General features: G+C 37.2%; 1 protein-coding gene across 28 annotated transcripts in view; it reads right to left on the bottom strand.

The window, feature by feature from the left end:
• Positions 1–27,379, bottom strand: part of LOC127414196 (calcium/calmodulin-dependent protein kinase type II subunit gamma-like) — an 85,563-nt gene that overhangs the window by 34,903 nt on the left and 23,281 nt on the right. For all 28 annotated transcript variants that reach the window (XM_051652055.1, XM_051652026.1, XM_051652033.1 and 25 more), the window contains exons 3-5: positions 16,472–16,531; positions 2,868–2,922; positions 490–555 (exon numbers count right to left, since the gene is read on the bottom strand). In XM_051652055.1, the coding sequence (XP_051508015.1) occupies positions 490–555; positions 2,868–2,922; positions 16,472–16,531 (181 nt within the window). The remainder of the gene's footprint in view (positions 1–489; positions 556–2,867; positions 2,923–16,471; positions 16,532–27,379) is intronic.

Genomic DNA, 27,379 nt, shown 5'->3' with positions numbered 1-27,379 from the left:
ACACACGGCAGAATGGCAGAGTAGAGAGATAGAATCTAGTCTGGATGTGTTACTGCTGCTGGCCCAAGCAGCTGTCCTACATCTCATGCCATTAGCCACTGACCAGCACCACTGCCTTAAATGAATGTTGTTTGTAATTACTGGATAAGGATTTTTTTGCAAGACTTTTTTAGAGATTGCAATGCAAATTCTAGCTGATTAAACATTTAAATGCTAAGCATAATTAGAAAAACTTATTTTGAATAGACAGATTTCAATAACTTCTTAAGGCCCTCTTCATTTCCATTACTTTTCTAGGCCTGGAAAGCACAATTTCCAGATTTTCCATGAGTGTGGGAACACTGAGAAGTATATGGTTTATGTTCTTCAGAGAAAATCAAACACCTGCAATATCTGTGAATGAATCTAATATCACTGAATAAAAGATTGCTATTAAGTGAATTTCTATTAAGTACAGATACGATCAGAGCTTAGGTGAATTTAACTTACCTTGCATCTGCTTCACTGTAATATTCTCTTGCGACAATGTCTTCAAACAGCTCTCCGCCAGTCACACTACAGGGAAGAAATGCAGGCGTTACCAGAATCAGCTTTATTTCAGAATCAGCTTTATTGCCATGTATGCGTACACATACAAGGAATTTGTCTTGGTGACAGGAGCTTCCAGTGTACAACCATACAAAAACAATACAAAAACAGCAGCAAGTCATAGATAATAATAAAAATAAAAAATAGTTATACACATACGTACATACACATACGTAGTGCAATCTAATACAAATCTGTTATCTATTATGTACAGTGCAAATACAAATCTGTTATGTAGTGCGCAAATGTTTTTTTGTTTTTTTCTCTCAGAGGAATGAAATGGCAGAAGAGGTTGGATGTGTTGGATAAATATAAAAAAAAGATTAAACTGTGTATTGCACATAGTTATTGCTCAATGGGGCAATTTAACTGTTCATGAGATGGATAGCCTGAGGGAAAAAACTGTTCCTGTGCCTGACGGTTCTGGTGCTCAGAGCTCTGAAGCATCGGCCAGAAGGCAACAGTTCAAAAAGGTAGTGGGCAGGGTGAGTGATTTTTCCAGCCTTTTTCCTCACTCTGGAAGTGTATAGTTCTTGAAGGGGGGGCAGGGGGCAACCAATAATCCTCTCAGCAGTCCGAATTGACCTTTGTAGTCTTCTGATGTTTGATTTCGTAGCTGAACCAAACCAGACAGTTATTGAAGTGCAGAGGATAGACTCAATGACTGCTGAGTAGAACTGTATCAGCAGCGCCTGTGGCAGGTTGAACTTCCTCAGCTGGCGAAGGAAGTACAACCTCTGCTGGGCCTTTTTCACAATGGAGTCAATGTGGGTCTCCCACTTCAGGTCCTGTGAGATGGTAGTGCCCAGGATCCTGAAAGACTCCACTGCTGCCACAGTGCTGTTTAGAATGGTGAGGGGGGTCAGTGTTGGGGTGTTCCTCCTAAAGTCCACAATCATCTCCACCGTTTTGAGCATGTTCAGCTCAAGGTTGTTTTTACTGCACCAGCCAGCCAGCTGATTAACCTCCCTTCTGTATGCAGACTCCTCGTCATCTCGGATGAGGCCGATGACAGTGGTGTCATCTGCAAACTTCAGGAGCTTGACAGGGGGGTCCTTGGTGATGCAGTCATTGGTGTAGCGGGAGAAGAGTATTGGGGAGAGCACACATCCCTGGGGGGCACCAGTGCTGATTGTACAGGTGCTGGAAGTGAGTTTCCCCTGTCTCACAAGCTGCTGCCTGTCCGTCAGAAAGCTGGTAATCCACTGACAGATAGACGTGGGATCAGACAGTTGGTGTAATTTATTCTGGAGTATAGCTGGGATGATGGTGTTGAAAGACAAACTGAAGTCCACGAAAAGGATCCTTGCATATGTCCCTGGTCTGTCCAGATGTTGCAGGATATGATGCAATACCATGTTGACTGCATCATCCATAGACCTGTTTGCTCGATAAGCAAATTGGGATCTAGAAAGGGTCCACTGATGTTCTTCAGGTGGGCCAACACCAGTCTCTCAAATGATTTCATGACCACAGACATCAGGGTGACAGGTCTGTAGTCATTAAGTCCTGTGATTTTTGGTTTCTTTGGGACAGGAATAATGATTGAGCGTTTGAAGCAGCATGGAACTTCACACTGCTCCAGTGATCTATTGAAGATCTGTGTGAAGATGGGGGCCAGCTGGTTAGCACAGGATCGAAGACACGCTGGTGAGACGCTATCTGGGCCTGAAGCTTTCCTCGTCTTTTGTTTCCGAAAGACGCGGCTCACATCATCTTCACAGATCTTAAGTGCAGGTTGAGTAGCAGGAGGGGGGGAGGAGGGGGGTTGCAGGAGGTGTTGGTGTTTGTGTGAAGTGAAGTGAAGGTCAGAGTGGGTGTGGGGTGTGAGATTGGGCCTTTCAAATCTGCAGTAGAACACATTCAGGTCGTCAGCCAGTTGTTGGTCCACCACAGGGTTGGGGGTAGGAGTCCTGTACCAACAGCTCAAGGCTAAAGAACTCACAGTGCTTACACACAACTATAAACTATAAAAGAGCTAGAGCCCTGTAGTGTGTGGCGAATAGAGGGTAGTTTTATCACCATGGGCCTGCAACTTCAGTGTTGAGCGACAGCTATCAGAGTCTTAATGACACAAGAGCCTTGAGAGACAGAGGATTGGGCCTACTGAATAACTAATCGTCATACTTCAGTTACATTTTCCTGTAATTAACACACTGGAGTTAATTGCTGCCAAACTGTGCTGAAAGGAAAGTGAAAAGTTTGAGTACACTCGCCCTGTCTAGCTTCAATCCTGTTTAACAACAGAGAATATCAGAGTGAGTGACTCACATACTTACAGGTCAAAGACCAGGTAATGAAAGCCTTCTTCTGAGATACTTTCATGGAGACGCACTGTTGAGATAAAACAGAAAGAATGAGAGAGATGAGACAGAGAAAATATAGGTACATTCCAATAGCAATTTTACACCCTTGAAGAGAGCTGTGGAAGGGGGCACTGGTTGTAGGGCCATTAAAATACTTAATTTGAATTAAGATTAAATAAATTCAGAAGTAAACAATTATAGTAAAAAGGACTTAAATATTGCTCTGTTTCTCACCCAAAGCAATTGTACCACTTTAGAAGACATTAATTTAACCACTGGAGTCATTTGGATTACTTTTACTATGACAGTCTGTGCTTTTTGGACCTTTAAAGTTCTGATCACCATCCACTTGAATTGTATGGACCTTTAGAGATTAGATATTTTTCTAGAAATCTTTGTTTGTGTTCTACTAAAAAAGTTATCGAAAGAGAAAAAGTGGTATCGGTGCATCCCTAATATTAAGTGGACCTCAAGGAATTAAAATCAAATCAAATAAAAATCCAAATTAAAAATCCCTTTAATTCACAAAATTGAACAGTTTATTAGTAAGCAACATCCTCTTTCCGTGTCAGTTTCTGTGGCAATTAGGCAAGAGTGAAATGCTAAACAATCTCAGGCAATGAACAGAGAACGCTGGAAACAGTACTGGCCCAAGCTGAAATAAGTTCCTCTTGCGACTCCTGTTGACGTCAATATTAAACGGCATTCAAAACCAATTATATTTTTGTAAAGTGACGTGTTTGAGTAAAACAGGATATTCAAGGATAATGAAAAAAAAAGCAGAGTGGGATGTGGGACCTTACCCAATGGGAACTGATTGAATCATGAAAAGAGAGCATCTTAACATCTTATATACAGTATATCTATGATTATTTGCTATTATGGTCCTAACCTTACATTTCTGTGCCAACTATTGCTATTTTTATTAAAATTTAATGAAACACTAAAAATATATTTTTTGTTATTTGGAACAACATGTAGTCATTATGAATCATGCACAATAAGACCAGAAATATGAATTAATAAAATAAACAGGGCCAAATTTGACTTCATATTCACATGAAAGGTGAAAATCTTACAGCAATCTTACAATCTTACATCATTTGTGCATTACTGATCATCAGCATTACAGAGGAACAGGCATTACAAGTATGGCATGGAAAATTCATTATCCTGATTGAAGGTAATGAATTTCTCATTGGTAGCAACAGATTTGAAGTGGTGCGCCTGCCAGGTTTTACACACGTAGCCATTAAGAGACCCCCAGCTCTTTCTTGCTGTGTGTGGGATGGTTTATATGACAGCATGCATAAATCTCAGCCATGTTAGAGAAGTGGCTGTGCTGGAGGATAGCAGAGAAGGTAAGGTAGAATTATATTATCTCCACATCCACCCAGGATCACCAGCAGTGCTGACACACAAACACAGGTTCTGGCATGAGAACTGTGTAATAACACAAATCAGACTGAAGGTGCTGTGAACAGTGTGTGAATGGAGAGAGATTTTTCTGGTTGGGTTGAGAGTGGTGATGTGTGAGATGATAAGAGTATGTGGCTGAACTCTGATGGAGAGGACAAACTCTGAACTAGGGATTTTAAGAGGACCAGTACATTGCTACAGACTCAATTTGGTTCCCGAGTGCTGTCTGACTGACAGACAGTGGCTTGTGATCACATTTCACATGCATATATGTGCACATGCTCTTTGGAAAGTGTTTACGCCTCGCTGTAATAGAGAGACCCAAGTAAACTCAATTTTTCTCTTAATTTGTATTTGATTACTTACATTTTGAAATGTCTGAATTTGTACTTGAATTCTTGATACTGCAGTTAGACACCTGAAAAAACTTTTTTACTTTATTAAGGTTTGTTTGTTTTTTATTTATTTATACTATTCATTTATTTATTCTGTTTACTATTTACAGTATATGAATCCTTTAATGAGTGTATTCAATAGCATTAGTTTTATTAGTTTTTACTGTGGTATTGGTTTTGACTACCGAAACTTAGTGAAACAACCCTACTCTGAACTAAAGGAGAAGGGAGGAGAGCCAATTGAATGCAAAGGGAAATGGAAAGGGAGGGGAATGACAGGAAAGTAGAAGGGAAAGGAAAGAGAAAAAGAAAAGGGAAGAGAATGGAAAAGGGAAGGGAAGAAAATGGGATGGGAAAGGAAAAGAGGTCCGACTGACCAATAAATAGTCAGTGTCCATTAGCAGGTTTACATATTCCTATGTAAACCTCCATATTCGTTAAGGGAATGACGAAATGTTGCTCAGTGTGAAAAAATCCATTGGGATATATTGTTTCATTTGTTTCACTTTAACACCATATCACACTGAAAATGCACTGCAAAGCTCATGCCTTAAGACATAGGCTTGAAGAATGCATGTAGATGCATGTGTTTGTGAGCATGAGTCTCCAGTAATTAAGTGACACAGCTCATGTCATTCTGTGTGCTCTGGATGTGTGTGTCTGTGGGCTGCCAGTAATCCTGCATTCATATCTGTGAGGGAAGAGGGCTTGATGACAACAAACCTCTAGGGACATGTGTTGATAATGTACAGGTATATGAGGTTTGTAAGTAAAGGTTTAAAGGTAACCCTTTAAGTGTTTCTGTGTGTATGTGTGTTTAAGGCCAAAGGCAGAACCACAGACAAGGAAAGAAAGAGAACAGTGTGTGTTATCTTTAGTTTTTGCTGCCAGAGGCGATGTGCTCCATGCTCTCTCTCTCTCTCTCTCTCTCTCTCTCATACATGCACACATTTTGTTTGCTCTTTTTATTAGGAGTTTATTGGCAGTCCATGCAGAAAACATGACAACCTGATCCTTTGAGAGAGAGAGAAAGAAAGGGCCATTTTAGGCAGTCAGACAGCACACAGGGTACAACAAATGATCTAGACTGCTGGGAATGGAGGGGAGAGAAGAGGAGAAAGAGCAATAAAAATAAGAAAAAGAGAGAGGAGAGACAAGTGGGTGAGAGGGTGAGCAGGGACAAACAGTTCCTAGTGATTAGAAAGCAAGTATCACAGGAAAGTGTCCAGTTTGGATTGCATGTTTGAAAATGTGAACAACAGCCAAGGGATAGTTTACCTCAAAAATGAATGAATGAATGTCATCATTTACTCACACAAACTCATTTATTTTCTACAATAGTTTTGTGTGAGGAACAGACTGAAATTTAAATAATTGTCATTGATGATCTCTCTCTCTGCTGCAGCTCTAAAATGTCATTTGCAGACATGTTTTTCAAACTCAGTCACATGACACGTGAGAACCAATGATGTTTGCCGCAACTGACATCAAACCTGGCGCGACACATCTCAAGGTGCCATGTTTGATTTGATCACAAGTGCAAATGAGATTTGAGAGCTCTGGTGGATAGGAAAATGATTAGTGAATAACAGTAAATTTTGGTCTCTTCCTCACACAATGCTATCATATGGCGTCAAAGACTTTGAATATAGCATGCAAATCGCATGACTAAATTTTTCATAATTTGACAGTTTAAATTGCCACTCCCTTTTGTTTTACGGGAAAGAGCAGCTTAGGGTCTAAGATCTCATTTTGTGTTTCACTAAAGAAGAAGAAGAAAAAAAAAAAAAATACGACCAGGGCTTGACATTAACTTTTTGGCTCACTGGCCACTGTGGCTAGTGCTGTTCCAAAGTCAATAGACACTCAGCATTTTCAAGCCTAAATCCCCTGTCCAACAAAAAGTAATTAAGGTAAATTGGAGAGTATAATTACATCCATTTGCTTGGACATTTTATTTGAATGAGAATGATATGAGTTTAGCAGGACATATGCCTAATGATTTTAGTCATCTCCTGGAATATTTGAAGGCAAACATGGCCAGTTAGTACAAGAGTTGGACAGAACAGGAGGATAACTTTATCAGTAATTTTTTCATAAAGTCCAGACTTTAAACTCCTTCATTCTAAATTTTACTTGCCCTTATGAAAGTTCACCATTGTTTTTTCATTGTGTAACAGTGACATTTGTAATATTAAGGCCATATCCACAGGTCATTTTTGATAGTCTTTTTAACCCTTGTGTTGTGTTCCTCACTGGCTACCACTCCTTATGTTCCCGGGTCAAAAAGACGACCCCTATAAATGGTTTATGAATCTCACATAATCCATATATTATCACTAAGTATCTTTTTTTCAACTTGATTTCTAGTAACTAGAACAGATTTTGTACCTCTTTTAGGAATTTATTGACAACAGGCCTAAATTACCTGAGCTAATGCAACTCAATTTTTACATTACAAAAAAAAGTTTTTTATGGATATTTTTACTATATTAAATACCATACATACAATTGTCTGTCCTGTTGATCACACTGCATTGTTTTGATGTTTAACCAGAATTATTTTTTTTTTCTCACTTTTATTTTGTAAAAAAAATGTTAGAAAGTCACACTTGTGGTGTTCCCGGTCAAAATTGACCAGCCCATTAAAATGTATATAAATCTCTCATTATGAATATATTTTCACTAGATATTGCATTCGATCTTTGTTAACTTGATTTCTAGTAATTAGAACAGGTTTTGTACTTTTTGGAAATTTGGAATTAAAATAGTATTATTTATTGATTATTTTGAATATATAAAAAACCATCCTTAAAAATTTCTGTGCTATTTATCACATAATTATTATTTTAGTAAACATTGTTCTAACTCTGTGAGAATGTGAAAGTTCCCAAAACACAGTGTCATAATATTTTTTTCCAATTTTCTTTAGTTCCTATGGAGTCAAGAAAGATTCAGAAGTTGACTGGGATGACAAAGAATCAAAGTTGTGTGTGTGTGTGTGTGTGTGTGTTTATGTTGCACATACACTGGCTGCCAAAGTTTGGAATAATGTATAGATTTTGCTGTTTTGGAAGGAAATTGGTACTTTAATTGACCAAAGTGGCATTCAACTGATCACAAAGTATAGTCAGGACATTACTGATGTAAAAAACAGCACCATCACTATTTGAAAAAAGTCATTTTTGATCAAATCTAGACAGGCCCCATTTCCAGCAGCCATCACTCCAACACCTTATCCTTGAGTAATCATGTTAAACTGCTAATTTGGTACTAGAAAATCACTTGCCATTATATCAAACACAGTTGAAAGTTATTTGGTTCCTTAAATGAAGCTTAACATTGTCTTTGTGTTTGTTTTTGAGTTGCCACAGTATGCAGTAGACTGGCATGTCTTAAGGTCAACATTAGGTCAAAAATGGCAAAAAAGAAACGGCTTTCTCTAGAAACTCATCAGACAATCATTGTTTTGAGGAATGAAGGCTATACAATGCTTGAAATTGCCAATAAAACTGAAGATTTCATACAAAGGTGTACACTACAGTCTTCAAAGACAAAGGACAACTGGTTCTAACAAGGACAGAAAGAGATGTGGAAGGCCAGATGTACAACTAAACAAGAGGATAAGTACATCAGAGTCTCTAGTTTGAGAAATAGACGCCTCACATGTCCTCAGCTGACAGCTTCATTGAATTCTACTCACTCAACACCAGGTTCATGTACAACAGTAAAGAGAAGACTCAGAGGTGCAGGATGACGTCTCATTTTTCTCTGTGTTCTATCACCGCCCTGTGTTTCAAGTAATATGACTGACCTGCATGCCATCAGAGGTTAGATTTATGTGCATTCTGATGTTCTATAAATCAAATGACTGAGAGCTTTCATGTTGTTAGTATTTGTTGTGATAATCTTAATCTCAATTCAAATGCATGCTGTCTGTTTAGAGAAGAAAAGTCAGCCTACAGCGATAAAAGAGCATTGAGAAATTATCTAGCAGGGGAAGAGACAGAATGAATATTTACCCCGATCTATAATAAAGTGTAGAGATAAGTGATATGAACAGATGAGATGTCACTGTCAAAAGTCATTGTGACACAGTAACACTGGCAGAAGTAATATACACTGATGGTTCAGCAGCACACAACAGATTTGTTCAAAAATAAGATATTATTATATATATAAAATTTGACATATCTCCAAAACAGCACCATGTGAGGCATTATTAGGCATATAGATCCATGTTTTATAATAAATAATAATAAAAAACATCCCCTACAACACTACAACACTAACACTACACCGCTGCCTACACCTGTTTGCTATTGCTAGGATAATTTTGGACTTTGTCATTGTTAAATAATGCAGTTTAATTACAAAACAAAATAAAAACAATTATTAAAAAAAAAAAAAAAAAAAAATAGAAATCCCCCACTGTCTGAATGTTTGTCAAGTTCAATTAGTCATAGCTAAATGATTAGTAGTGAAATACTAATTTTAAATCATTAGTACAATTTAAAAATATTCTATACCTTTAAAGAATAACCATAGCCAACTCATGTACATATGTAAATTTGACGTCTTTGGCGACTTGCCATGAGAAATAGTTGGCAACACTGCATCTACTTGTTGAACAGGCTCCTGAACAATAACAATTTTTTGTAACCTCATACATTTATTCCTAATGGCTGGTCATTTCTTACCAGGAACACCGCAGATGCAGTAGTTTAGTCCAGGGCATATGCAGGCATCCGCCGTTTGCCCACCTATCTTTCAAAGGATTTTGCGTATGCCCACCTTAAATTAGTTATGATACGTACGGCTGCCAGAATAGCGAGGAGGCTTTTGACCCATAACTTTTAATTATACTGATGCCGCAGCACCGTTGAATGAATTGTGATTATTAATACTATTGTTATTTTTAATAAGTGTACAGAGATTCTCTGCACGGAGCAGCGGGAGGTGGGACCGAGGCATGGGCAAAATAGACAGTTCGACTCAGTTCCACCAATCAGAATGTTCGTTTTAGAAACACGATTGAATATGTTTTTATCAATCATATTTTCCATTTCAATAAGGGGCGGGACATTTCTAGCGTCTACAGTGAAATGCTGATGCGCCTGCAGCACTGGAGTCTCCATAATTATTTTGCGCTGTATAATTACTTTGCTGCTAAAAGTGAAAATATTAATGCATTTAAACAAAAAAAACCTTTTGCTATTAAACTTCGGGAAAATACTGAGTGTCACTGCTCCTGTGATAGCTTTTTTTAATGCTCTTCACAGATGACAAGCTGTCCCATAATTGCATTAAATGTCATTTTTCTGTCTTTTACTGTCAGTGGAACCTTTTTAACTCATGATATCAAATCATCTTAATTTATATTTCTTAATAGGAACGCTATTTCACTATACACAGAAATGAAACTTTTTGTGCAAAAATAAAACAAATAGCCTAATAAGATAAGTAGTAATATAAGATAAGATATGCACATGCACATTTGTGCTCATCAGATGGTTGGACAGGCTCATGAACAGGAATTTTTTATTTTTTTTGCCCTGCCCATTAATTTCCAATGGCCGGTCATTTTTGACTGGGAACACGACAGGTGTAACAAAGTAAAATAAAACCAATAAAATGTAAGTAAGATGGTCCAATTTTTTTGTGCGTGTGTTTTCAGATACCATATGTGAACAATTCAAGAAATGTTATTCCAACTGGATTAAGTAAAAAAAAAAAGAAAAGTTGTCCGGGTCAAAATAACCGGAACATAACAAGGTTTCAAAAATTAACTGCAGTACATGTTATGAAAAAACACAAACAGCCTAAACATATTTTAAAACTTTGACTACAACTTTTACAGTTGTGATAAAAACTAAGTCTAATAGATTCAAACTAATAGATTTATCGATGGAATGAAATTTAAGACTTTTTAAGGCCAAATAAATGAAAGATTTAAGACCACTTTCGCAAAAAAAAAAAAAAAAACATTAAATAATTCATTAGCTGGTAAATACAAAACCACTGAGGCTACTTGGATGTCTCTGGACATGTTTTTTTATATTTTATTGTGCATTTATGAGTTTTCTTTTTTTAAATAAGTGAATACAACATTAAAACTTTAAATGAATTCATTAAGAATGCATGTAGCCTAAAGCAGGGGTTTTCAAACTTTCTGATGATCAATCAAAAAAAACGATGATCCTCTTGCAAGGGACCCCCCAGACTGCTATCGGTTCCTTGAATAACATACAACGTTAGGCTGCAAGATAATGTTTAAAGCAGCTCTCATGTTGAACAAGGTGTTAAAACTACAAACTAGTAAATGATTTGACCAAAATTAATTCATGTTTTGCCTTTACTTCCAATGTAAGAGTTACTCTGTAGGGTTTTCACACTTAAGTTCTCTTTAAAAAATAATGTATTATTATTATTATTATTATTATTATTATTATTGCAATAAACAATAGTATTATATTTCTGTAACAATTTAGCAGGTGGAAATGTTATCCAGCCTCAAGCCTTTATTTCGACCAAAAAACCCCACTTATGAACCAAACCGAACTCGGAGCACAGCTGTTCTGTACTTCTGTATAGTACATGTAGTACAAGAGTGATGGAAGTGAACTACTGTAAGGCTGCGTTCAACCTGCAGCTGAATGTGGCCCAAATCAGATTTTTCACTCACATGTGACACAGATCTGTTAATTGGTTGATCGTGTGGAACAGCCAAAAGTGCTTTGAATCTGACATTTTCACATCCGATTTGGGCCACTTTCATATATGTAATTAAATCGGAAATGTATCTGATTTTTTCCAATGTGTCTTCAGTGTGAACAGCCTGGTAAGATTTAATGCGACTTTTACATTCAACATTTGTCATTTGCACAATTGAATTCCAGCGTATTATATTCAGCCTGTTATATTTATAAACTTTTATGTGCAAGTCATTTCTGTCTAGTTAATGCATTCGGTTTATTTTTAAGGAAAGAAAATAAAGTATAGGCTTCAACAGCTGGGTTCAGTGTTTTATTTGGATTGCACGTTAAATATGCATATGAAAAGATACAGATGTAGATTTAACAACGCTCTTTGCTTGTGTCACTCGCTCAGTTTCTTTATTTCTCAAACTGTATCAAAAGACGAATGCAAGCCAGTTAATGGAAATATGAAATAAATAAAGATAACTCTTCTTACCTTACATATACACTACCAGTCAAAAGTTTTGAAACACTTACTCATTCTTTATTATAATTTTTTCTTCACATTTTAGAATAATAGTAAAATCATCAAAACTATGGAATAACATAAATGGAACTATGGAATTATGTTGTGACTAAACAAAATCCAAAATAAATCAAAACTATGTTATATTTTAGCATCTTCAAAGTAGTCACCCTTTGCATAGAATTTGCAGACATGTACTCTTGACATTTTCTCAACCAACTTCTTGAGGTATCACCCTGGGATGCTTTTTAAACAGTATTGAAGGAGTTCCCATCTATGTTGGGCACTTATTGGCTGCTTTTCTTTATTATTTGGTCCAAGTCATCAATTTCAAAAACTTTTTTAAAATTACATTTTAGTTTTATAATGAAATAAATTAATATGTTGGCACAATTATATTTTTGTCTACAAAACTAATTTCAAACATTTAAGCATACACCTTCAGATCAAAAGATTTTTAAGATCATGAGAAACATTTCAGTCAAGTGTTTCAAATCTTTTGAACGTTAGTGTATGTAATGCCGTTTTTCCTGCTGTCTTTCCATTTTATGGTGTGTTTCGCTCGTAGGTAATATTACACTTGAACTTTGATGATTATTTAAATTCCACCATACAAAGGCAAACGACTACATAAAAATACTTTGTCCATCAACTATTTTTCACTCGCGGAAATATTATCAGATAGGCATGTGTCCTATCCGTGTTAAAACAGATTATTAATTTTTTTATTATAATTTAATTCATTATTCATACTATGAACATGCCGGAGTTTGTTAAACACATGCTCAAGGAGTGTTAAACGCATATGGGTCAGTTTAAGAGTGTTGGCTGTTCAGACCAGTGTCTGATATGGGCTACATTTAAAATGTCATGTGAACAACCTAACAAAAAAAATCAGATTTGAGCAAAAAAATCAGATCAGGGCCACAGTCAGCTGCGGTGTGCATGTAGCCTAACACTGTGATGCATACGACGTTTATTCAGCTTACTTGCTGTCTAATCTTAATGCTGTTGAATGTTTGGAGCTCTTATGGAAACAGGTCTCAGAACAGTCTGATAGACACCTGATTTTCATCCTACCTCCGAATACAGTCTTCAAAGGCAGCATTTTCCATCTTTCTGATGCGAGCCATGTTTAATCAAAGCGGCGCACATACGAGATATGCATATGATACTCAAACTACTGCGATTGTATTTCAGCGCATGCTCAAAGTGAAACTGATGTGTTAGTTGAGTTAAAAAATAGACTTCAAAAGAGCTTGTGATTTGGCCGGTCATCTGTAGACATAGCCTATAATAGAAATAAGTAACAATTTGCAACTTTACCTGGCTGATAACTTCTGTTTGCTAGCTCACTAATAATCGCAGATGCTTATGCTTAACTAACCGCAAGAGACAGAAACCGTTATCACAGTTAAAATATGTTTAATTGTGCATCCTATATAACGTGCTTTTTTCCCCCCACTTTTTTTTCTGACAATTTTCTGCGGACCCCCTAGCGGCCCCCAGTTTGAAAACCCCTGGCCTAAAGTATGTAGCCTATATTGTGACCTTTCTCTTTAGTTACTTGCTTTCCAGCAAGACGTAACGCAATAGACCAATGCTTTGGCAACGTCACCGCTTACGTCAAACATGGAAGTGGTGGCAAAAACCATGCATAAAAACTTTTATCGGATTACGTTGTTGAAAATGTATTCCGAGGGCTCTCGCTGACTGCTGTGGCTTCAAGATCATCAACAGAGCTGACTGGACTGAGGATATCATTTCAACTCACAACTTTGCAGCAAAAATTTATAGCGAACATGATTACATGTTATTTATTTACTCATTTTATTATAGTAATTGTATCGCTAAGAATATGTTTGTATTTATGATGGTTTTGTGTCATATTTTCGTTGAATCATCTAATCTGTCAAATATAACACAACAGTCAGCGGGCTTTCTGCCACCACTTACTGCGCATGCGCTGACATTTTTGTAAACAAGAGGATTGGTCTATAGACCTTATTCACAGTAGCGTCATGTTTGATTTTTAATGGGAATGGAAATGAGGCTGTGAAGGATAGACTTACCATATCTTCAATGTCATGCATGGTATAAAGCTGTAAGTAGCTCCTAGATCCCATCTGATTTTCCACAACTCATGTTGTCTGGAGTTTTTTGTCTACTGAGTGTCCTTGAAAAGATATTTTTCCAATGTTTTGTATGCAGAACGATCCAAAATCACTTTAAACTGCAGTACAGCCTATTGAAGAGACTGTACGTCTATCCCTCACAGCCTTGTTGTCATTGTCATTAAAAATCAAAGATACCACTGCTGTGAATAAGGTCTAGAATGTGCTGAATAACATTTATATATTTTTTCTTGGCAGATACCTTTAACAAATACTTTAACAGGTAGTTAAAGAGCAGTTCATATAAAAATGAAATTTCTGTCATCACTGCACATCCTTGAGTCTGTATGAATTGTTCTCTGCCATGGAACAAAAAAGGAAATGTTAAGCAAAACGTTTAGTCTCATTCACTGTCACTGCACTAATTCAATGAAAGTGAATGGTGACTGAAACTCCCTAATATCTCCTGTTGATATCCACTGAAATAAAAAAGTCATACAGGTTTGCAACAGCATGAAGGTAAGTGAGAGACAATTTTCATTTTTGTTTGAAATATCTCAAGTAAAAGTCAAAACTCGTCAGTTACCTTAAAAATGGATGTTTAAAGTTGACAAGATGTATTGAAAATGTTAACAGATTCAATTATGAAAGAGAACTGTGCTGCATAATTAGTTATGATGTATATTGAAAACAGATTATATACATAAATTAAATATAGATAATATATATTATGTATATTATTAATATTATAATATATATATATAATTATATTATTATTGTTTTGTATATTATAAATAAAAATTTTTTTTTACATTGATTGATTCATATGGCAGAGCAAATACCTGTATATGTAGTTCAGTTAGCTTTACAATTATTGTCAAAGGTGATGTAAAATAAGGAAGCGCCATGATTTGAAAGGCGTCAAAAGACCGCTCCAACCTCGGGTGCTTGCAAATTGCAACGCTGACAGCTTTGTTGATTATAAACAGGAGCGATAGTGTTAGCGCATCGCTTGCTTACTGAGACGCAGAATAAAGGCATTTGCATTTCGGATTAACGGGTTTATGAATGTTTATACATGTGTAACATAAGTTCAGTAAAAATGCGCTTCCCTGTGCACGCTCACACTAAACTTAAGCGTCAGCTGTTAAATGACGGATGCACGAGAGAGAGAGATGATTTTGACTAACGCAGATTCTGCTGTTTTAAGCGTCTCCTCTATTCACGCCCCAAAATTTAAGACCTCAGCAAATGAATTTTGTAATTTATTTAAGATATTTAAGACTTTTTATGGCCTTGAATTTTAAAAAGTAAATTTAAGACTTTTTAAGGACCCGCGGGTACCCTGTATCAGTTAGTGTTGTTACTGCAGTAAAAAGAACTCGCAGTATGCGCATGACTGACAGAGTGCCACTGAATCTCTAATCACACAGGGAATCAGACTCACGCACGATAGTTTTTGGTTTGTCTGTTCTTCAAAATGTTATCAGGTACGTGTCTTCTTATAATATGAAGGTGACTAAATGGATTTTTATTTTTGGGTTAACTATTCCTTTAAATCATCTGACGTATATCAAGCAGAGATGGTAAAAAGTCATTTTTTCAAACAATTCTGACAGGAGTCATAAGAGATCTTCACTGCACAAATAATTTAAATGGGTTTTCTTTTCTTCATTCTTTGCACTTGGTGATTACCCACCTACCCACATTGTCCTATGTCCCACCCACCACCATCCTGAGACATCTCCACCACCCACATTACACTGTCCCCCATGGCACTATACACTGCAAAAAACATTCTCATAGTGAGTTGTCTTGTCTAGCAGATTTTTTTTTTTTTTATCAGCTTAAAGAAAAAACAAGTGAAAATATCTGCCAGTACCACAAAACAAAATACACTTTTATTCTAAATTCATTCTCTGGAAACAGATCTAAACATCTTATGAAGTTTTAATTCTCTTGGTAAATGCATCTTAGATTTTATAGACATAGGATATTAGAGACATTAACTGGAGAGGCAAAAACACAAGACAAAATGACTGCAGTATACAGTTCACTTACAGTAAAGGAAGCCTAAAAGGATGATACCAGAGTTATTTCCATGATTTTGCATAAGGTGGAGGTTTTGTCTGTGTGATCAGTCATATCAGCCCCATCCTTTCTCAATCCATGCAAATAACCTTGGGCTGACTGCAACTAGCACATTATTATGTGTTACTGCCTATACACACACACATACACAATTGTCCTCAATTATTGAAGAGATAAAGTGCAAATGGGATCAGGACAAACTGCAGTCCGTACTTAAACCTGCGTCATCCATATGAGCATTAAAGCTCAACATGTCTGGAGCCCATGCAGAATTTGACCAACACATTCAACAGCTTTTGTGTGTTTAATGACCTTGAGTGTAACTGAGACTCACCTATGTTGGGGTGTTTGAGGAGACGGCAGATCCGAGCCTCTCTGTCCAGTTTTTGATGATCTGAGGATCAGACAGAAGGAACACAATTCAGCATATGAATCTGATATAACTCTCAACACAACACAATTCACTGTAATAACCTGTAAGAACATATGCATGGGGCTTTTCAAACTTCGGCCCTGTTTGAACCTGGTATTAACATTCTACTCAAATGCTATTTTTACTAGAGGTCTCAGACATTGGCACCCCAATACATATAAACATACAAACACAGAACATACCTGTGTCCCATCTACACCTGTATTTACTTAGCACTGTCCAATTTTGATCAGATCCCCTAAGACATGTGAATACCAGATATAAACGGGGCCTGTGATACTGTCAATGTAACTGTTTAGAGACATATCATCTATATAAGGCCTACTGCCCTATTCTAATTCAGAATATAGTTAATGACTGTGTATGTATTAATATGAATAAAAGAGTGTACTGTATGTAATGGGCATAAAGTAAAGATGTCCACTTTATACACTCTATAAAAATGAAACAAGAAGCATCAATCTCAAAAAGGATATAAGAGGTTCTCTCTCTAAAGAGGTCATAGCCTCTTTGGGAAATTTTTGTGCACGCAAACACACACAAACACACACACACACACACACACACACACACACACAAACTGCTGCAGCAGCATAAATATGCCGCACACTAAAATCCACTTGTCCACTGTCCACTTGTGATCGGATTTCCCGAAATGGTTGTTAATACCAGGTCTGAAAAAGGTACGAGTGAATTTGACAAGAGACACCGTTGCTTAGACATAAAGACGCGCATTTAAAAAGTTTTCTTTATTCTCTATGTCAGTGGCCTGCAAACAGTTTTTTATCTTTATGGGAGTGCTGCAAATGATCTCAGGCCATCTCAAGAGGTGCTCTGAGATTAAAGCTTGTTAAATGCATATTGTGCATGATTGTGAATAGCCCATTTACTGTATGAATCAGATATAGGTGGCTGTAAAAATCGAAGTGACTGGTAATATTGGGTCAAATACATTAATATGTACGTGTAATACATGTATGTCTTTTCACTTGATCTAGCACAGCATATTTTGCAATGCCTATAATCTGTGACTGTGTATTTTTTGAATGTGGCCTTAAATAAGGGGTTTATGAGTTCTATAAAATTTTCTTATTACAGTTTCATGTGATAATTATTATACAACTCTTTGTTTAAATTCAAGAACTGTGTGTAGAACTGAGTTGTGTTTGACTTGTGTTAAGACTTAAGTTGTTAATTCTAGAGGCTTTGTCTTACCTGTTGCACACTTTCAAAAAAGGGTTTGATTTTAGACCAGAATATTTTAAACTACAGTAAGGGTAGCACAAAACACTTTAAAAGCCCCACCGAGAGCGAGAACCACACATTATAGTGATCACGAGGAGGTTACCCCATGGGACTCTACCCTCCCTAGCAACCGGGCCAATTTGGTTACTTAGGAGACCTGGCTGGAGTCACGCCCTGGATTCGAACTTGCGACTCCAGGGGTGGTAGTCAGTGTCTTTACTTGCTAAGCTACCCAGGCCCCGTATTTTGCTATTCTTATCTTTATGGACCTCTTTGTGTTTTGAATGGAACAAAATGATAGGCTTTGCCAAAACTGTTATACAGTTTACTATAAACAACGGTTTAAAATCTTAATTATGCTCAGGAGAAATACAATACAAAATCAACATGTATCATGATATATCGTTTCGTGACTTTGTAGGTGATACCCAGCCCAACTGTGCAACGAGGCTGAATTCTCTAAAGTGAACAAGAGCTCACACTTAAGAAAACAAGAAAAAGAATACTAAAGCGAATGGGAATAGTATGGATGGAGGTAAGGAAGTCTAGTCTGAAGTAGATGGTCCTGTGGTGTTTGTGTATGTGTGTTGCTATGTTCTATCTACAGTAGACTACTGAAATTTTGGTCTTGTGACAACGCTACTCTCTGGTATGTAGAGCGTGAATCCCCCCAAACAGCCTTCAATCCCTCTGACAGTCACTGAGAATAATTCTTAGAAATCATAAAACCCTGAAACTAAAGAATCAAACATTCATCTAAAAACCATTAAACTATCACCTGGGGCTGGATTCACGAATCGTTCAATTTCTAACTTAAGAAAAAAGTTACGAATATTTTGTATTCCTGAAAAAACGTATCTTTTTTTAATAAGATTGTTCTTAAGAAAAAACGTAAGAAGAATAAAAAATAAATAAATAAATAAATAAAAAGCTTATTCAAATGGATGCTTCATATAGTGCTCTCTTTCATAGAAACATAACAATAACATTAGAAAGTTGGCATAGCGGAGACAGCCTCCACCACCCTTTCCCATTTACCCGCCTCTCACTTTCCGACGTGATATTATCATCAAGCTTTCCAAGGAGAACTTTTCCTTGCAGTAATTTCCTCAACAAGAACCTCTTGTCTACTAAAGTTTTTGCTTCTTTTCTTTTCTTCCATGTCAAAGTTATCAAATGGTTAGCACCAAGTAAATTCTCCCATAACAGTTAATGTTGTTAAACTAACACATCTCATGCACATTACATTAAAAAAATGATCGCGAGGTGCGTGCTACTTAAAAGAAAAAAGGTTCGATAAATTTATCATTATGATTTACCAGTGTTGAAGTACTGAATTTGTTGTAGACTTTTAGATATGGCAAGCCCATGAGCAGGCTGATCAGACAATGTCAAAGCCTGTCTTTTTGTTCTTAAGAAAATAATTAATGTTCTTAAGAAAATATTTGAGAACTTACACATTTTTCAAGAATTGCACTTAGGAACATTCTTACGAACTTCTTATAATTTATCCTAAGAAATAGTTTTTTCTTAAGAACATTTTCGTGAATCCGGCCCCAGAATAGAAAAGCTGTCTCACATGCTTAAGGCTTTCAGAGATGATGTGTTCATCAGATTTGTAAAAAGTGAGTGTAGGATCATGGGTGGCTTATAGCTTTTCTGAGAAATGCGACCAAATAAACACCCCTCAGAGAAAGGACGAACAGTCGTATAACATGAATAAGTGCACGTTTGTGTTTTCAGTATACACCTAACAGAATTAATGCAGGACATTTAATATTCAGCCCTGCTATGGCTCCCTACAGAACAGTTCATCTGAACGGCTAAGTGTAAGAGAGGGGCATATCCAGCACTAGCATGCAACAACTGCAGAGAAATCACACCGATTTCTCGATCACTGTGGAGAATTTCAATGGACTTTTATTGATTTTCTAATGAGGTAATGATATTTACTATCCCCTAACCGTACACTGAAACTTTAACCTTACCTGACCCTTAGAGATTTATTTATTCATTTTCTGAATTTTAAGATTTTCATTCATTTTAGTATGCTGTTTTCCTTATGGGGACCGTTGGCTGCTCAAGTAAGGATGCCCCCAAATGTCCCCAAGGGATGTTTTGTCTGATGAACTTCTGAGGACAAATTTGTCCCAAAATAACAGCTAAGCTCATGCACACACAGAACAAGTTGTGTTTTTTATTATTTGCTGCCATATTCATGTGATTCATCTCATTAATACAATCACTGCATTGCAAATCAAGCTTGATGTGGAACAAAGTAAAAAACACAGCTATCTGATGCAACCAATAAAGGCTTCTAGAAACAGAAAACGTTTTTCCCTTCTTTCCACTCATGTTCCTTTTTTGTAATCTCTTGCTCTATTTTCTATCCCATTACTACAGAGATAAATAAATGATGTGTTGTTCAGTGACCATCTCTAAAATCCAATTGGGCTAAGTGCTGCTTTCTCACTGTGGTTGGTCCATGATGTCATGGAATTCACTCTCAGTGGGAGAAAGTGGGAGGAAGGCTGAAATTCACTGCTATAAAGAGGTAAATTAAATACCAACAAGTAAGAGTCCTGAGACTGGATCAGCATAAATCTTTGATACCATAATGACAATGACAGAACATGATCAACTGATTCTAGATCAGCCAATGACATAAAAATGCCATAGACAACAGCAAAGTGTTCCAAATTAAAGCAACTGACGTCTGGTGTACTTCGGGGGTCCTAAAATCACAGTAACTAATGCATGACCTCAAGTGGCTTATTGCTTTTATTAAACAGCAACAGTAATATAATAAAAGACACCAAAGTTCAATAAATAGTTACATTTATTAATCATATTTTTTAAATAAATAATTCTTCTGCCAACATCCAATCAAAGTTTAAAGTTGGAATTATGCATTTTATACATTTCCATTAACATAGATTGGTGTTCAAAGCACAGAGCACACTTGGAGTTAAATTTTCTTTGCAGGTGTTCCTTTCAACTTCCTTGACTCAACAATAACAATTTTAAATAAATAACATTTCTTTCATATCTATTAATGGCTGAAGTGAAAGAACTGCTGTAGGCAAGTCGATACAGGGACATCTTAGCAGGAGCAAACAGATGCATCATGGGCCAGGCACCTCAAATGCACCCATGGATGGTGTTTATCTTTGTGGTCAAATTTAACACTGCTGGTTTTATAGAGATAAAGCCCATAAAGGGGAAGGAAATGTAACCAAGCCACAGCCTGATACATTGGTGCCTTAAAAGTCACAATACAACACAAATAAACCATTACAGTACATGCATATTAAAGCTGTGGATCATGTAGCTAAGATAAAGCTTTCTGAGAATATACACACCCTCATGTTGGGTGCATGGCTCTTTTTAAAAGCAGGATGACACAAGCCTCTAAACAGACAGTGAGGTCACTCTAAAATACAGGCTGGAATGAGAAAGGGTCTACACTGGAGCATTTTACTTGTGTTTAAAGACCATTTCAAATGTTATGATGGCCCAGACAGTTATACATATGCCAAACCATCTCCTAAAAGGTGCACTATTGTGCATTACAAAGAACCCTGATGGGAGAACAGACAGACCGACACATGCAGACAGGGGTCTCTATTTTTTATTTTTTTTGGCTCACTCTGTGCCATAAGTGAGATAAAACATGGCCAAAGAAAATCCAAAAACATTTTAACAACATCATTTTCCTTAAGTAAATGTCAAATGAGTTAGTCTAGTGGTTATGTTTTTGTTTAGCGTACAAAACCTTATCATCTATTATAATATGATAAAATACTGTATTATCTTTTCAGAAGTTGCACTCAGAATGAACTTGACTACATGCAGAGACATATATTAAGCCACTCAAGGCAATGAGCTTCATAAAAGAGACAGTGGATTCACATTCTCTACAAATCAGTGTCAGGGTTGGACAGGGCTCATGTGACGATGTGGTAGGGAGATTGGATCTGTGAGTATAGAGAACGAAGGGTTGAATGGAGATCTTCTCTCAGCAGGTGAATCTTAGCACAAAATGCCAGCTGCCCTCTGGTAGGAGTCTATGAGATCAGTACATGGTGTCTGGGACAAGATGTGGGTAGCTTTCCAGTTGGCTGGATTTATCATAGCCTTAGCATCCTAAACATCCAGCTGACCCCCAGGAAAAAGAGAGATCATCAGATAAACTTCCGTTACACAGAAACACACACATACAAAAAACAATGTAAATTCCCCCAAAGAAACGCATCCGATCGATTAGGCTAATTATACAAGGCTCCTTTATCACCTAAAATGCCAGACACAGCAACACTGGCTCAACCAATGGTGTGAGTTTGACTGTCTATTTGTGCTACCAATCGAAGATATCTGGGGAGTTTTCTGGAATCTGTTTGAAAACAGTGAATATGCTGGCTTGACAAACTTGGTTTAGGGATTTTTCAAAGTCCCAAAACTGCGACCACATTTTCTGACACTAACTTCTACAACTTTCAAGTTACATGCACCAAACCTAGTACAGACCTTCAGACTGTTTTGGAATAGTGTGACTTTTCTAACTGATCGACGGTTTTCTCAACCCACCAACTAGGCGATTTTGAAAATATGTAGCCTAATTTACACATCCCTTGTACACACATTTCCTACTCAAACACCAGCACCATAGTCTCTTTTAAGTTTATCTGTATTGTTTAATAGATATGTGGTTGTTTTTACATAAAACTAGGCTCCCTAATTCTCATGTTCCTCCTCAATTCAAGCATGGCTGCTCATTTCTCTATCTAATTATCATCCCACATCTCCATGGTGCACAAAGCCTTCAACAAGGGCAAGTCTCAGGGGTGCTAAGGAGAGGGGGGCTCTCCTTAGCACCCCTGAAATTTGCCCTTGTTGAAGGTTTTCCATTCATTCTGTCCCGCTTGCCTAATTTTTTCATCCTCTGTTAGCTCATCAACGCTGACCTTGGTATCCTCTGTTTACAAATCATGGGCTAAAAACCTTCTAGGACTATTCGCTGTGTCTTAATCTCTCTCCCTCACACTCTTTTTTTGCAGGTCAGTTCTTCAAATGCTATTGTAACGATCACAGGCACTGGTCGACAGTGTGTTCTCATCATCTCGACTCATTTGTCATGACCATGCCTGCCTCTTTTACATGCCCTGCCAAAAACTGTCCCACCCCCTTTCTGATGTGCTCTTGTTTCCCTAATTAATTATTACCCATTCAGTTGTGTCATTTCTGAACTTGAAGTCTGCAACGACATCAAACCTATCTTACTTCCGTAATGTGATGTATTTCCAAGTGAATCAGGATATTCGAAGGGTGGTATCTATTCATTTGGAATTACAAAGATCATGCACAGTCGCATCTCATACCAAACCTGAATGCAAGTTTGCTAAAACAATGCACTTGGCTATTAAGTAACAACCCGTGAGGCCTATGTGACATCAGCCAAAATGTAAATTTGTTTCAGAGGTGGAGCAAGTTATTATATTTTGATTAAAGATTACAAAGGCAAACAGACATATTTTTTTAAATAATAAAAACATACAGCGATTATGTTTTTGATTTTCAGTAAACGGTTTATGAATTTTCAGATTAGATTTTGAAAATCTCACTTTGATTAACATTTATAGAATGTTCAGGTTTCAGAATGTAACCAATGATGATGTCATCATTATAACTGCATACTTATTTAACTCTCCAAATACACTGCAAAGATAGTGTCTTGTGCTGATTGTTGTGCAAAAATGCATTCTGAGTGCCATTACAAAAAAAGAGCTGGCAAAGCAGATCTGACTATGATTTCATTTACAAAGAATCAAAAGCCTAAGCATTTACCCAGAAAAAATGATCTCAAATTGGCCAAATGTCAACCGATTAATCGGCCTGGTAGATTTCTAATAAACACCTGTACTTCAATGTTCTTTCAGATTGCCAGTGAAGACTGTAGAAAAAGAGAAACCTCTATGATGCAGCAAATTCTCTCTCATCAATGACATATTATGCTCACTGCAGGCAGAATTAATACTAAGCTGATATACTAGCCTGCACACCGGTCTCGACAGCAGGACACACACGTCACTGACCAGGGACTGAGATTCTGCTTCAAATTATCAGCCAACAGCAAGCAGGAGCTGGAGATTATCCCTCATTGACTCTCTCTCTCTCTCTCTCTCTCTCTTTCACACACTTATTCTATGTCTCGATTTTGTCTCTATGTCTGTGCTTTCCAGTGGTCTTCCCCTCACTCGACCCAAGCTACAGCCACATCAGAGTACTTGGAATCTAACCTGAATGTGTGGAATGGATATATTGGATACTTATAGAGCTGGAAGGTATGATAGTATATACAGTGCGACAGTAGAAATGATACATACACATATTGTAGGTGTACACAGATACTGTATAATTACATGGCTATCAGGAGGCAGCACCACTTTATGTTAAGGTCATTATGGAGTAATGCGAAAACACAGAGCTTGTCATTAAGAGGTGCCGTTAGGCACTACACAAAGCAAAGTTGTTTACAGTTGCCAAGCCACATCGCAGCTTGGCACATTAATATTCTATTCAACTTATGTGTGGTTACAGGTGTGCACATATCAGCCATTTTACCACAACTTTAAAAGTGGCTAATCCAATTAGAATTTATAGTCAACACAAGCAGTTTTATTATGTTTTGTGTCTGTTGATTTTAACTCAGGTGTTACATACTGTATGTTGTTTTTTTTCACTCATGCAACTTATACATTTGTTCTAACCTTATCTTTTTGTTTGCATCAATAGTGTTCAAAATATAAAAATCTAAATCAAATTAAGTACATTTCATTGTTAAGTTTGTAATTCACTTCAAATTCAAAAACAGCTATTACCTCATAGTTACTTAATATATAAACATTTGTTGAATTTCCTGAAAAAATAACTATATTGTGATACACTGTATACTGTTATCATGATATAAAACTTCTTATACCATTATGTAATATAGTCAAGTCACCCACCCTAGATACATACAGGTGCATCTCAATAAATTAGAATGTCGTGGAAAAGTTCATTTATTTCAGTAATTCAACTCAAATTGTGAAACTCGTGTATTAAATAAATTCAATGCACACAGACTGAAGTAGTTTAAGTTTTTGGTTCTTTTAATTGTGATGATTTTGGCTCACATTTAACAAAAACCCACCAATTCACTATCTCAAAAAATTAGAATACATCATAAGACCAATAAAAAAAAAAACACTTTTAGTGAATTGTTGGCCTTCTGGAAAGTATGTTCATTTACTGTATATGTACTCAATACTTGGTAGGGGCTCCTTTTGCTTTAATTACTGCCTCAATTCGGCGTGGCATGGAGGTGATCAGTTTGTGGTACTGCTGAGGTGGTATGGAAGCCCAGGTTTCTTTGACAGTGGCCTTCAGCTCATCTGCATTTTTTGGTCTCTTGTTTCTCATTTTCCTCTTGACAATACCCCATAGATTCTCTATGGGGTTCAGGTCTGGTGAGTTTGCTGGCCAGTCAAGCACACCAACACCATGGTCATTTAACCAACTTTTGGTGCTTTTGTCAGTGTGGGCAGGTGCCAAATCCTGCTGGAAAATGAAATCAGCATCTTTAAAAAGCTGGTCATCAGAAGGAAGTAAGAAGTGCTCCAAAATTTCTTGGTAAATGGGTGCAGTGACTTTGGTTTTCAAAAAACACAATGGACCAACACCAGCAGATGACATTGCACCTCAAATCATCACAGACTGTGGAAACTTAACACTGGACTTCAAGCAACTTGGGCTATGAGCTTCTCCACCCTTCCTCCAGACTCTAGGATCTTGGTTTCCAAATGAAATACAAAACTTGCTCTCATCTGAAAAGAGGACTTTGGACCACTGGGCAACAGTCCAGTTCTTCTTCTCCTTAGCCCAGGTAAGACGCCTCTGATGTTGTCTGTGGTTCAGGAGTGGCTTAACAAGAGGAATACGACAACTGTAGTGTCTGTGTGTGGTGGCTCTTGATGCCTTGACCCCAGCCTCAGTCCATTCCTTGTGAAGTTCACCCAAATTCTTGAATCGATTTTGCTTGACAATCATAAGGCTGCGGTTCTCTCGGTTGGTTGTGCATCTTTTTCTTCCACACTTTTTCCTTCCACTCAACTTCCTGTTTACATGCTTGGATACAGCACTCTGTGAACAGCCAGCTTCTTTGGCAATGAATGTTTGTGGCTTACCCTCCTTGTGAAGGGTGTCAGTGATTGTCTTCTGGACAACTGTCAGATCAGCAGTCTTCCCCATGATTGTGTAGCCTAGTGAACCAAACTGAGAGACCATTTTGAAGGCTCAGGAAACCTTTGCAGGTGTTTTGAGTTGATTAGCTGATTGGCATGTCACCATATTCTAATTTTTTGAGATAGTGAATTGGTGGGTTTTTGTTAAATGTGAGCCAAAATCATCACAATTAAAAGAACCAAAGACTTAAACTACTTCAGTCTGTGTGCACTGAATTTATTTAATACACGAGTTTCAGAATTTGAGTTGAATTACTGAAATAAATGAACTTTTCCATGACATTCTAATTTATTGAGATGCACCTGTATATAAACTTCTACCACCACACTCAGGGAGCAGTGAGAGCAGGGTGTGTTTGGAGATGGTGTAAGACAGTCTATTCTCTGGGGCAAACAGTGATTTGAACGGAGTGACACTGCTAGAAGGGACAGTCAGAGGAAACAGCTTCTAACTGGAACCAGATCCAGTTGCTTCTTATTAATGCAGCTGATACAGAATGAAACAGCCTGAGGGGAACTGTGTATGTGTGTGTGTGTTAAATATAAATGCTGTGAAAATGTTTGTGAAATATAACAGGGAGAACAAAAAAGCGAGAAGATAAAAAAAATTGTGCGTGTGTGTGTGTGTGTTTAATGAAATCCAGTCCTCTACAACACTTTATCACAGTTCAGTATTAGTGACGTTCACACAAGAGCACTGTGTGCCAAACAGCCAGAGTAAATAAAAATGACTTAAGTCAGACAGACACTCCAGTACTGCAGGAAAGCAGTATGATTTGATGCTTCGGCTCATACCAACGAGAATTCGTACTGCCAAAATAAATAACCGAAACAACTCACGATATCAAAATATGTGAAAGCAAAGCACCACCATGTCTCAGTCTGTTCAACTAATTGAATCCCTGCAACTACAAAGAGACAGACAGCTGAATTCCACTGCAGCCACCACACTACGGCATTTGTTCTGTAGGTACTGTAGTGCTGTATTTAAATTGTGTATATCTGCTAATGGTTAATTTCAGCCTGATCTCATGAAATTTACATGATCTTAGCAACATTTTTGCAATTCAAAATTACGTGCTGTATTACATGTTAGGCTGCAGTTTCCCAATGAATTGTCCAGCAGGGGGCACAAAAAGCAATTGAAATGATAAGAATCAGACGAGGATTTAAGGTGAATTTTTGATGGATGTTTTAATGATTAAAGCATACCTGCCTCCCTAACCTAAACTTAAGCCTGAACCTAACCAATAGTGTCCTAACAGATAAAAGAGGTGAACAA

The sequence above is a fragment of the Myxocyprinus asiaticus genome, chromosome 23, assembly GCF_019703515.2.
Source record: "Myxocyprinus asiaticus isolate MX2 ecotype Aquarium Trade chromosome 23, UBuf_Myxa_2, whole genome shotgun sequence".
Taxonomy (NCBI): domain Eukaryota; kingdom Metazoa; phylum Chordata; class Actinopteri; order Cypriniformes; family Catostomidae; genus Myxocyprinus; species Myxocyprinus asiaticus.
This window is presented reverse-complemented; position numbering and strand designations above follow the sequence as displayed.